Source organism: Pygocentrus nattereri, chromosome 8 (assembly GCF_015220715.1).
Source record: "Pygocentrus nattereri isolate fPygNat1 chromosome 8, fPygNat1.pri, whole genome shotgun sequence".
In the NCBI taxonomy this organism is placed as follows: domain Eukaryota; kingdom Metazoa; phylum Chordata; class Actinopteri; order Characiformes; family Serrasalmidae; genus Pygocentrus; species Pygocentrus nattereri.
Genome location: NC_051218.1, coordinates 30,595,991 through 30,609,215, shown reverse-complemented (window position 1 = coordinate 30,609,215; position 13,225 = coordinate 30,595,991). Strand labels below are relative to the sequence as shown.

The following is a 13,225-nucleotide window of genomic DNA, read 5'->3' as shown; positions in this document are numbered from 1 at the left end:
ATTTATGCCGTGGTCTTTTTGCTCATCTATAAATATGTATCTTTGCACAAACTCATTAAAAGTTGCATATTAGACATTCTGTGCCAAATCATAATTCACTCTCCAACTTGTTTTTATCCCTTAGTAATAAATATGTTTTTATTGCCAATAAGACTGATGTTTATCACCAGCCTCTGTTCTGATTGGCTAGCCTGTATTGTGCTTTATTAACAAAAGCAGTGTGGAGCAAAGGGTCTGGACTGAAATCCTCAGGGAAGCTGGACAAATAAGATACAGCCACTCCTTTCCTATATGTGGATTCCTCACAGAACATTGCAGTGATGCATAACAACAGAATGTTTAACTGTTTTCCCACATGTTCCTCTCTAAAGTTACTCTGCTCATACACCTGCATCACCCCTGCATCACCTCAGTGTGAATGAGTGGGGCTAAACTGACACAGGCAGAACGGGCAGAGATAAAGTTCTGTAGGCTAAATGGGCAAGGCTAAACTGTTTTAGTCTGAATAGGTAGAGCTAAACTGCTTGAGGCTGAATGGGTGGAGCTAAACTGCTTTAGTCTGAATGGGTGGAGCTAAACTGCTTTAGTCTGAATGGGTGGAGCTAAACTGCATTAGTATGAATGGGTGGAGCTGAATTGTTTTAGGCTGAATGGGTGGGCTAAATTGCTGTAATATGAATGGGTGGGGTTAAAGTGACTCGGGCAGAAGGGATGGGCCAATTTCCACAGACTGAATGGGTGGGGCTATACTGCTGTAATCTACATGGGCTGTCAAATGTTAATGTGCCCGTGGTTGTGCCATGACAACCAAACTGAGCTTAAAAACAGGCTATTTTTGCAGCTTAGTTTGTTATGTAGACTGAATCAACTGGGAGTGAACATCTAAAATCTTCTTTTGCATGTTTGTGTGTGAAGGGGTGGTGGATTTGAACCTGCTACGTGAGGAGGTTCGGCTGTACAGCTGCACACCGCGAAACGTGTCCGTGTCATTACGTGAGGAGTTGAAGCGGACAGACGCCATCTACTGGCCCAGCTGCCTCCTTGTGAAGCGCTGCGGGGGAAACTGCGCCTGCTGCTCGCACCGCTGCTACGACTGCCACTGCACCCCCACCAGAGTGGCCAAGAAATACCATGAGGTACGAACCCTCCAGGCCTGCGCTCAGCCTCGGAGAAATCTCTGAACCCACAATACAGAAGCCCCATGGGGTTAACGTGATCTAATTTACGGTGTTTTTCCACCTTATCCTAAAATGTAGTCGGTTGTACAAGACATGTTTGGCTTCTGAAGTTTGCTTCTACAGCACAAACGTAACTAACAGGTAATAGAAGTTTTTACCCCAACCGTTAGCAAAATAGAGAAAAGTACAGACACAGTTCAGGCTTTCTCCTTTTCCTCATCTGTGTTCATAGAAAACAGTGTGTCTTATAGTGTCAGAAACCACATAATCACATCTATTAGAGATACTGAACAACTCCTCACTATATAACACAGTTTCCGTTACAGTTACATTAAATGAGTTAGTTTGAGGCAAATTAGTGTTGAGTTAGACATGCAGTTAGCACTGTTTGCAAGTTTGGACCACACCTTCAAAACACCTTTGTAAACTCCTGGGCAAAGCAAATGCGTCAAGCCCAAACTATAATGGTTGTCACTGATGGTTCTGGCTGAGGCCAGGTTTAAGCTCTATAGAGAATATTTGCTCTAACAGTAAAAACGAACTAGGTCTGCAGTGTTCTTCAGCTGTTTGAAGCTGTCAGTGCTGAGTGGATCAATACTGATTCTTTTCTGTCTGCTAGTTAAAGGGAAAAATATCCCATATTAACTTGATTGTTGTTCAGAACATTAAAAACTTGCCAATTTGGGCTTGATCCTATTTTTTGCCCAGGAGTGTAGTACAAGAAGAGATTGTACATCTTGGAGGGGAGAGAACTCTAAGAAAAAAAAAAGAAATTTCACAATTAAAAAAAAATCTGCCTAATTAAATCATTAAGATGTAAACAGAGAAACTTCACAGAAAGCTATTTCAGGAAATACGCTGCCTGATGCATTGATCGTTTTGCACTAGGATTTAGAAATATATTTCCTAAATACTGTAGTGGTGGAGAGATTCATGCAGGGTGTTCCAGTGTAAAATAATCCCCAAAGCAAACTATTTTTTTAAGATTCTTCACTTTTTTACCATCATAAACATTCCATATTAAAACTCAGAGGATACGTGTAGGTTCACTGGTAGAGACTCCTGGTTCCTGTCGCCACCATTGTAAAGAAATCTGAGTCTCCACTTCAGACCAAAACATTTGGAATAACTCTGTTTACATCATAACCACTAAATTATGCATAAAATCCTCTCTAAGCAAGAAGACTTAAGTTCCTATGATGAACAGAGGAATTGAGGAACAGGGTGGAGATGAGGCCAAACTTTGTCACAGTAAATGGAAGGTAAAGAAGGATATTTATAGCAAGTTCAATAGGAAGGAGGAAGAGTTTCAGGCATGCTTCCCCTCCCAAACTTGAGTTTCATAACAGTTTCATAACACAGTGGTTTACATAAAGTATCCAGAGATGAAGCTAGAAATTTTGGAGAAGATTACAGTGGCCAGGATTGAGTTAAAGTGGTTCATGTTTGTGTGTGCATAGGTACTGATGCTGAAAATCAGACCGGGTGGCAGAGGGCCGCAGAAGTCCTTGACGGACGTCCCATTGGAGCACCATGAGGAGTGTAGCTGCGTATGCAAGAATGACTCAGACTGAACTTGACCTGGAGAAGGAGCTTTATGGGCCCCCATGTGGACTGAGCTTCAGCTGGGGAAATATTTATTCGTGGCTTACTGACAGAGCCATTTTTCTACCGCCGTGTTCGAACTAATGACACCTAGAGATAGACATCTTCTTATCTTGACTTTTCTAAGCCTTACAGAGGGCTCCAGTATTCCTGCTCTCATGGATCTGTGTGTAACTCGTAAAGACATTTCCATCGGTCCCATTTAAATATGGAATATTCAGAGGGAAAATCCTATGCAACTAGGTAGTATGTTTACATGCGTTTGTGTACATACGTTTTTTAAGTGCACGGTGATGTGAGGGGGTTGAAGAGGGTGAAGAGGAATCCACCAGCTATATGTAAGCTCAAACGTAGGCTAGTTAATGTAATGCTTACTTAGTTCAACTTTACATAAGATCAAAAATAGTTGCAGCATACATCTGCTGAAAGGCCTAGTCCAGCACAATCACATTCATTTTAATGTAATTCACCACAATGAGCGATTCTGTGTTCCAGACTTCTGGGATGAGTCAATTTCATGTGCAAATGCATCTTCAACCCATAGCTTTGGCTGCGTAGAGCTCGGCAGTAGTGGTAATATTAGCAACATGAACCTTTAAACATCTCTTAACCACTGCCTGTAATAAACACATGTAAGACTATGCAGTCGTTTGGGAAACATTTTACTTTTTGATTTTAGTCACGTTAGCCAGCTTGGCTTAGCTACCTGCTATGATTATCTGTCATATTTTCATATTCATATTTTTATTGTTTAAAATGGGCAAGTTGGCCAGCTGGCTAACTGCTATGTTAGTTCTCTGGCTAACTGCTGCTGCACATAAGTTACACTGCCATCTACCATGCCATATACACTTATGGCTTCAGTGTGCTGCAACGTGTAAATCCGAGTATGATTTTGTTCACTCTTTTGTCATTATCATTTTGGTTTGCGGGTTAGCTAGCCTACTAACGGGAGGATTTTTTTTGGTCACCAATATTCTGGTCCAGAGTCAGCCACGTCCATTTCATAAGACATCAGAAAACTAGAAATATCTAGTGTGACTGCAGTTCAGAGCTGATTTATGTTTCTGCTAAAATGCACATAAAGGAATATGCATTAAGACATTTATGAGAACGTGTCCACAAAATTGACTAAACGCCTATCTCACCTACACACCGCTCAGATCTGTGCGTTAAGCAAGTGCTGGTCTGTTACCTAGTAGTTGTAAAAGCAATTTAGAAGCTGTATTTGAGTGAAAAGGCTACAGTCGCTGATTTTTTAGCAATATACAGTGCACTGCAGCTGGGCTTCAGCCTGCACTACTGCAAATGATTACAAGGCCCAAAATGCATTAATGGCATTAAAGAAAGGAAAAAAAGCAGTTGCGTAATTATGAGATTAATTATGTAGTTACCTAATTATTTACATTCATGTTCCATTTTCCTTCTTTATTGACAAAAACAGACACAAATATAAAGAACATTTTTTTCTTTAGGCAAAAATAGACTGTCTGCAAATTTTTCAAACCATAATAAAATATCTCCTCTTACACTTTAGATCTTACTTTCCACACAGTTGTTTCAGTGAACTACAAGTCAGGAATCATTTGTGTAGACTTGCAACATGCTTCTATAACTAGCCTACGGTTGTCCCAAGTAGAGCTGGTCCAGCTGTATTCTGGATAGTGTCGTGTACTTGGTGTGGACAGAAAGAGAAAGAAGATGAAAGAGAAAGGAAAGAAAATGAAGAGCGTGGGAATGAAACAGGGAAAGACTGAGATTGACAGGTCTTCATAAAAGAATGGAACTGATCTTTGCTACTTATTGCTCTCCTTATAAAGAGAGTCATCCACCAGCAGCTGTTGTCTGTTCTTTATGGTTCTTTTTTCCGGCTCCAAACATCGCAGAGGGTTTTATGGAGTTTATGGAACGATGCCTTTGAAATCATGAATCTGTTTTTTGGAGATCCCTGTGGACCAGAAGTGGACCTTCTATCCTTTACGTAACCATCCCACAGAGGATCTATCGCTTTAATTCCTACAAAAAGACGATTTAATCTGAGAAAAGGGAGGGACAGATGGCTCCCGGACTACTTCACATCTTCTCTGTTTTGGGTTTGAATTTAATAAACATCGTGTAAAAGGAGGACATACTAAAGATGAAAGCACCCTTGTGCATTTTGTTGCTGTCTTAGGAAAAACCTGTCTCTGAAACTGTCCCTTTAAAGAAATGAAAACTTCTAATACTAAAGGTAATATCTATCTGCCTTACAGAACACAGAAGTCAGAGCACCCTTCACTTATTTAATTTACAATCAAAACAACTATTTAGTAAATGTTATCCATCTTTCTGAGCAGATTAGATATAAGATAATCCTCTTGTACAGGTAAGCAAAAAACTAAAATTCAAAAAATAATGAAAGGCTATAGAGAAAAGGGGGCTCCTGAAAACCACCTGGAAGACCTAGTAGACACAAAAACTGCTCCCATCAGATAAACAGCACTTAAAGCTTTCATCTTTGACAGAGAGGAGAAATTCAAGCTGCTCCAGATCTCAAAACATCCACAGGGGTCTGAAAGGATGTGCAGCTGACAAGAAGCCTCTCCAAAAAGGAGACAAACACATCAAACAAAGAGGCTGAGCAATGGACTGACAGCCCCAGAGTCCAGACGTCAGCATCACTCAATGCATTCGGATTTTTTCAGAAAATGATCAACCAACTTCTAAGACTGAACTTTTGAGGTGTGTCTGCAGATTTCTTTGAGAAACAGAAAAGAATGGAAGCTGAAATAAAGGTAAAATGTGACACACTGAATACTGAAAATATTTATGTAATATTTAGTTGTCAAGGCTTTGTCAGTTATATGTTTTCTGCTGATTTCCTGACAAAAAAAATCCGGAAAAATTCATAACTTGTCTTCGATGGTCATTTTGACAGGAAATTATATGAATGAAAGGTGGCTCTGAATTTTGTACAATAGTGTATAATAGGTGGACATTTGCTGAATTTCATTAGAGAATGTTTATGCAAAGCATGTTGGTACAAAACCTCCAATATGGTAAAAATGGAAACTTTATGGAAAAAAACTTATGGAAAAAATATACTTTTAATGGAAGTCAATGAAATCATATCTCTTTTGGTCCATTTATCATGAAATGTCCACACAATGTAAAAGGCAACAGTGATTTTCAAATGATGTCAGAAACTGAAAAATAGAGATACAAGGTTTTATTCCGGCAACAGCGGCTTATAGTTGTAGAACACTCCTGAATTCTTTAGTGCTGTTTGCTCTGAGTCTGTGTAATGCATTGTTTCTGAGACGTCATCAGTTTTCCAGAGGGAGAAATTTGTGGTCATTCATTACCACTGTAGCAGTCCTGAAAACCTGAGGGAACATGGGGTCACTGCTTTTGTGGCTCAACTTTATTTAAAGGTATCTGCTGTTTTCAAGTTCTTTTGTAGAAAAATAAAAAATGAAAAAATATGGAGTTGTAAGGTTTTCTTACGACAGCAACAATTTGTTCAAAATAAGAGCCAGGAGAAATATTTTGGATAAAACTGTCTTGTACACATTCATCTGTCAGATCCTTCCAAAGCGCAGTTTGAGATGATCCAGGCCCGGCGGAATTAGTTCCTTTTTGTAGATAGCATTTTAATCTTGTAAATAGACATTCTGTTCCGCTTTCTGCAGTTTTGTCTCTGTTTCATGCAATTATTCTTATCAAAATCGTGCTTTTTTTGTAAGCTGAAATGAACCTTCACACTGTTTTATGACTGTTCCTTTTGTTACATTATTCATCAGTCTTGGGTAGATATGAAAGTACAGATTTATAGGGCTATGCCTTTGTATAAGTTTCAGTACATCAAAAGATAGATACATTATTTGAAATTGGAATTTGGGAGCCTAAATAAAATGTTTTAGACAGATAAATTCACCATCCAATTTATAACTATCATTCCACTCATTGGCCACTTTATTGTAGGTGTATAGTTTCACACTGTAGCCCATCTGTTTTTGCACAATTATTCAGACCCCCTCTACCCCATTCCAAAATGGAAAGGGACCACTGTAGGACCACCGATGACCAGATGTTATTTAGTGCTGGTAGTCCACCCTCAGCACAGTAGTGATGCTGACATGATCGTATATGTGGTGCTGAAAACAGATACTACACTTGTTAATGCTAATTTCTGCTATCATCTTTATTCTAGTATTTGAATTCCCATAGAACAAAGCTAATTTCAAGTCACATTATTTGTCCATTCTAGTTCAAACACAAACATCTGAATCTTGTTAAAGATATTTTGTATGTTTTATCTGAAGCTTATAACAGATGATATCATATATCTGAGCTTGTATGTATCAGTTTTACAGTGACTCAGTAAAGAGTTCTGACATAGAGCTGCCATCACTATTTTGCCATTCCTAACAACTAGCCGGAACACTGCTTAGAATATGACTCACAGTCAGTAACATATCTGACCAGATATTTGGTGGTGGTGGTCCACCCTCAGCACAGCAGTGATGCTGACATGATGTATGTGGTGCTGAAAAAAAATTAATAAATTATATATATATATATATATATATATATATATATATATCACTAAAGTGCTTTCAGGGTTCAAATACAACAAGCATGGTTGTTAAATTTACAAACAAGCAATTACAAACATCCTTTCTATTTCACAGAAGTTATTCAGTGAAAGGTTCCCCTTTGTCACAGCCCTGGACTGTGTGGTCAAGCAACCATGATGGTAACCAAAAACATTGTGGTTAACATGGTAGTTGTTTAACAACGTTTTTCAGGAAAAGCACCCCAGAGCAGCTCTGTGATCAGAAACTGGACATTGATGAAAAAAGTTAAATGGTGACTAAAGCCTGGGCATCTCACACTGTCCGAGTGGTTTTTGCAGATATTTTGGGCAGCTCAAATATTGGGGATAAATGATTAGGGATCACACACTACTCAACTTTTAATTTATTGCTAAAACAAATGGAACTCAATGAACTTGCGCGAACTCATGCGTTGTCCCATTACTAGGAGATGCAATTAAACAAACGTGGCGTTGCTGCTGCCATTTTCTCTGCCCTTTGTGCTGACACAGTAAAGAAGCAGCAAGTAAACATTTAAATGAAGCTCATAGATTTAAAAATTGTGCACCAACAGATGGTCTACAGTCCTGTAAACTTTAACTGTAACTCTACACCAGCAAGCTGGAGCTACACGAAAGGCCTCCTAGGTATACAACTATCATATTGAAGAAGCTTAAGCGTTATCTCTAGGGCTCCAAGAGCCAAAAATCTCCACACTGTAGTCACACCATTATCACAAACTACAAACTATAATCTATTCAGGATCTGCCCTGTAGTTCCACTAGAAGTTGCCTTTCTTTCTTGTCCAGATTCAGCACCGTCTCCATTGGAGATGACTTATGTGTAACTAATGAGATGTTAGGTGTAAGAATCCTGTTCATTGTGTATTTATAATGCAAAATAAACGTTTCTCATTAAGATGCTTCTATGGTAACTCTGGGGTGGTACTGGCAGGTGTTTCGTGGGCTCCTCTATAATCTTTAAAGTCATCATCTCTTAGGTCTAAATCATCCCTGATTTCAGTCACTGGAATCTCCACAATGTATTTGTCCTTCATTTGCAGCTGTCATTCACTAATGCAACCATCTTTACTGAACTTCATGTGCAAAATGTTTTTTTAATGTTTTTTGAGTTTTCTGAAACACTTTCTTGTAGTTTTTCAACACTAAAATGTTCAACACCTGTTCACACCGCTGGCTTATTTTATTGTGAAAATACAAATGAACTCGTGAGAATTCACACTTTTTCACTGATTTCTAGGATACAGTGGCTCTCATTCACTAACTGTGCATGCAAATGTTTCGTAACTCCCTAACTTCTTAATTCGATTTGTTTTTATCAAATGAATCCCATTTACACTGGTCCAGCTTTATTTTAATCCGGAATCAGCTTAATGTGTCACACTACATTCATTTTGTCATTATCAAATAAATCAAAGCATTAATTACATAAATATTGACTTAACAAGACTGTTGGATGCGCTAGCCTTCTGTCATCATGCTAAGCACGATTCATCATACCATTTAAAAGACTAAACTCTTATATCAACATGTAATGCAATTTTTCCAAAATGCCCCAACAGGCAGGGCAAAATAATAACCGATAACCAATCATAGCATTTCATCTCCCCCTCCCACCACCCCCACCGATCATGAAGCTCAGCAAGCTTGGAGAACGTCCCTGATACCACATTAAACTTGGAAGAGACTTTTGAGCCATCAGTCCGCAGAACATTGTTTTAAAAGTCTTGGGGTCATCAAGATGTTTTTTCTTTGCCAAATATGAGATAAATATTGAGTTAGATTTCAACCAAAATGTTAAGTGGAGGCTGTAACACCATATCAATGCCCATGGCTTAGGAATGCGATGCCCAGCAAGCTCATATAGGCATGAAGGTCAAGTGGTTATAAATTGTATTTGAGTGAGGTTTGAATTCAACAGGGTGTGGGTGTGTCTGATTCACCGGATCCCAGTTAACAAACATATTTGGTCAAGGGGTCAATTGAGTAACTAAGGGAGCGATTTCAGTTTCACACAGGGCCAGTTTTTTTTTTCCTTCAACAAATAAAATTATCATTTAAAAACTGTATTTTGGTTTTGCTTAGCTTGTCTTTGTTTTACATTCAATGCTGAAACAATTGGGACAAATGTGCAAAAAATGACAAATATGAGGGGGTGAATACTTTTTTCACAGCACTATGTTTGAGGCTGTAGTTTGCTTATGCACAATCTTTATAAACAAATGAAATCCAAACTCTTTGCATGTTGATGAAAGAAGCTTCTCAGGGCTCTGGGGAGAAATCAAACAGAAGCACTTTAAAAAATCCCAGAGTGAATTTAACCCCAGAAAAAAGGTAAATGTGTCTGATGTTGGTTTTATTTGTTCGCAACACTATCATTAATATCACAGGAGAATCACAGGAGGCCGGCTCTATTATAATCTTGCAGAGGAGATTTATGTTTCACGGCCACCGTGGATGAGACACGAAAAGTGGTGCTGTTAGTTTTCAAGGAGATCATTATGACTTTACAAGCAGCAGCGAGGCACGCTGAGGGTTTTAGCAAAAATGAGATGCAATTAGGAATGCATACAACGGAAATAAAAAAAATGAGTGCACAAAGCAATATCAAACAGTCGTTATAAACGGAAATAATTACCACGCTAACATTAGCAGGCGGTGATTTGTCAAATGATTATTGCTCCTTAGAGTGAAAGTCATAGTCCCAAGCACCCACCCCCCATCCACTGCATTCTCTGGAGTGATGGAGCTCCATCCATTACCTTTGGGATGAGTTGGAGTGATCCAGAACCGACCATCCAACATCAGTACATGACCTCACTAAGGCCCGATCAAATCCTCACAGCAATGTTCCAAAATCTAGTGTAAAGCCTTCCCAGAAGAGTAGAGGCTGCTACTGAAGCGCAAACTCTCTATTAATACCCTTCATTTCAGCAGAAACACTGGAGTCTGCAAACCTTTGGACACTCTTAAAAATATGGTTCTTCAAGGGTTCTTTAGCAAAGAAAATGGTTCTGTATAAAACCACGAACCCTCAAAGAGCTCTTTGCATGATTAAGGCTTCTTTGCAACATGAAACAGTTCTTCAGACTGATGGAGAATGATTTGTAGATAGGAGCTTGTAACAATAGCAGAACCCTTTTTGGTGCTATACAGAACCTACAGCACATTATCTCCACCATGCAAAGGGTTCTTAGAGTGTTCATGGTTTTATATAGAACTATTTTCTTTACTAGATGTCCACCTCTAAAAGTTCCCTCACACAAAGTTATTACTTGAAATGGCTATAACTACAATGCCTGATGTCTGAGACACTGTAATTATTTAGCCTAAGGTATAATTTTTAAATCCATGTAAAGCAAAACAGTCCCCAAAAAAAACTTCTTATTTCAGATTTTCATCAACATTCCATATAAAACTGTGAAGAAACGTGTTGGTTCACTGGAGGTTTTGGAAAGTAAATAAAAAAGCTATATTTGTGTTGTAGTCATGGTGACCCCTGGTTCCCATCACCACCACTGTAAAGAGATCACATCACGATAACATCATACTTCAAACATGTTTAGGGTGATTGATTACATTTGGGCACAGGGGGAAAACTGGCAAAGTAGTGCTTTAATGTGTCGTCTATCAGTAGATGCAGAGCTCATCTTTTCTGAATTAATAGCATGACGCTGTCTCTTTCAGCTCCGCTTTACCAGCTTCTCGAATCTCAGCCTGAGACTCTTTGATGTAACTGCTTCATACCATGGCACGCTCTGAGATGGGCCTTTTAAACTTTGATCATGATGTCCTCAGACATGAGAACCGATCTACCAAACTAAACGCCCTTTAAATCAATCAACCTCTGTCAGTGTCTTTTTGGGGCGGCGGGTTCCAGAGGAACGAACGTGCATCTGGATTGTGTTGATGTTGGGTGAGAATGAACGTGTTTCTCTGATGCAAAGCAGCTACATACAGCATGTGGGTTCCCTCCATCCGCACTCATCCATCATCCTGAGAGCAGAGAGAGGAGTGGAGAACCTGCCTTAAACAAACACAGTCTGTGCATCATAACACTGTGGGCGTTTCCCTGCCTACAGTTTCACTTCTAGGGGATTCAGATTCACTGAACTAACTGTCATACTGCAGCTGCTGTAAGAATCTGACTACACTAATACAATGTTTGTAAGCATCTACTTAACTTAATATTTATCAAATAATAATAATAGCCTACATATCCCAAGAGATGCTCACAGTGGCTGAGAACGGCGAAATAACAGAGCATCAATGAGTTATGAGTTATTTATAGTACTTTTTAATAATATATGGTAGTTACTGAATAATTTGCAGTTCACCGATGGTTTTGCAAGGGTTCCTTAGTAAATGCAACTGTTCTATATAGCACCATGAGTTCTGTATAGAACCATTTCTTGCTTAAATTGAAGTTGAAGACTGTTGGAGAATGTGTTGGATATGGTTCTACATAGAACCTTTTTGAAAATGGCCTGCAGAGCACCTAAAGGGGTCAAGCTTGACATTGTAACAACAGCAGAACTCTTTTTGTGCTGTGCAGAAACATTCTCAAAAATGTTCTATATAGAACCATATGCAACACATCCTTCATAAATTTGAAGAACCATTTCACCATCCAAAGAATCCTATAAGCATGCAAATGGCTCTGTATAGGACTTGTGGTTCTAAATAGAGCCATTGCCTTTACTAAAGAACCCTTGAATAACCTTTTCTAAAGAGTGTAGTTACTGAATAATTCATGTTCATATTAAGTTACTAAATAATTCATAGTAGAACATGAATGATGTGTAGTTATTTATTTATAAACACTTAAAAACATGGCTCTTCAAGGGTTTCTTTAGTAAAGAATATCATTCTATATAGAGCCACGAATGCTCAAAGAACCCTTTCCATGATTAAAGGATTTGTTGACTCATGAAATGGTCCAGATTAATAGAGAATGTGTTTTATATGGTTCCATATAGTAACTTTTGAAAAGGGTTCTACATAGCACCAAAAAACGTTCTTCTACTGTTACGATGTCAAGCCTGAAACAATGGAAGAACCCTTTTTGGTGCTATGTAGAACCCTTTTCAAAAGTTACTATATGGAACCATATAAAACACATTCTCTATTAATCTGGACCATTTCATGTGTCAACAAATCCTTTAATCACATGAATGAACTCTTAAAGAACTCTTTGCATGATTTAAGAACAGTTTAACGATGCAAAGAACCTTTTAATCATGTAAATAGTTCTGTTTATGGTTCTATACCTAACTAAATATATTCTTTACTAAAGAACTCTTGAAGAACCATCTGATCATATAATCCAAGTGTCATATTTTCATGCAGCACAAACTTTTACTGTAGCCAGTTTGAGAGCACTGTTAGCTACATTATGTAACTATGCAATTACGTGCTGAGTCACCTCAACTATACAGAAAGTACAGTGCATCCGGAAAGTATTCACAGCGCTTCACTTTTTCCACATTTTGTTTTGTTACAGCCTTATTCCAAATTTAATTATATTAATCTTTTTCCTCAAAATTCTACACAAAATACCCCATTGTGACCATGTGAAAAAAGTTTTCTCGAGAGTTTTGAAAATGTATTAAAATTAAAAAACAAAGAAATCATATTTACATAAGTATTCACAGCCTTTGCCATGAAGCTCAAAATTGAGCTCAGGTGCATCCTGTTTCCACTGATCATCCTTGAGATGTTTCTACAGCTTAAATGGAGTCCACCTGTGGTTGATTGGACATGATTTGGAAAGGCACACACCTGTCTATATAAGGTCCCACAGTTGACTGCATGTCAGAGCGCAAACACCAAGCATGAAGTCAAA

At 38.5% G+C, this 13,225-nt stretch overlaps 1 protein-coding gene across 1 annotated transcript in view; it reads left to right on the top strand.

Moving 5' to 3' along the window:
* Window positions 1–8,278, top strand: part of pdgfc (platelet derived growth factor c) — a 115,506-nt gene extending 107,228 nt beyond the window's left edge. The window contains exons 5-6 of the mRNA XM_017693389.2: window positions 916–1,136; window positions 2,639–8,278. Coding sequence (XP_017548878.1) covers window positions 916–1,136; window positions 2,639–2,752 — 335 coding nt within the window. The 3' untranslated portion in view covers window positions 2,753–8,278. The remainder of the gene's footprint in view (window positions 1–915; window positions 1,137–2,638) is intronic.
* Window positions 8,279–13,225: the final 4,947 nt, after the last annotated feature.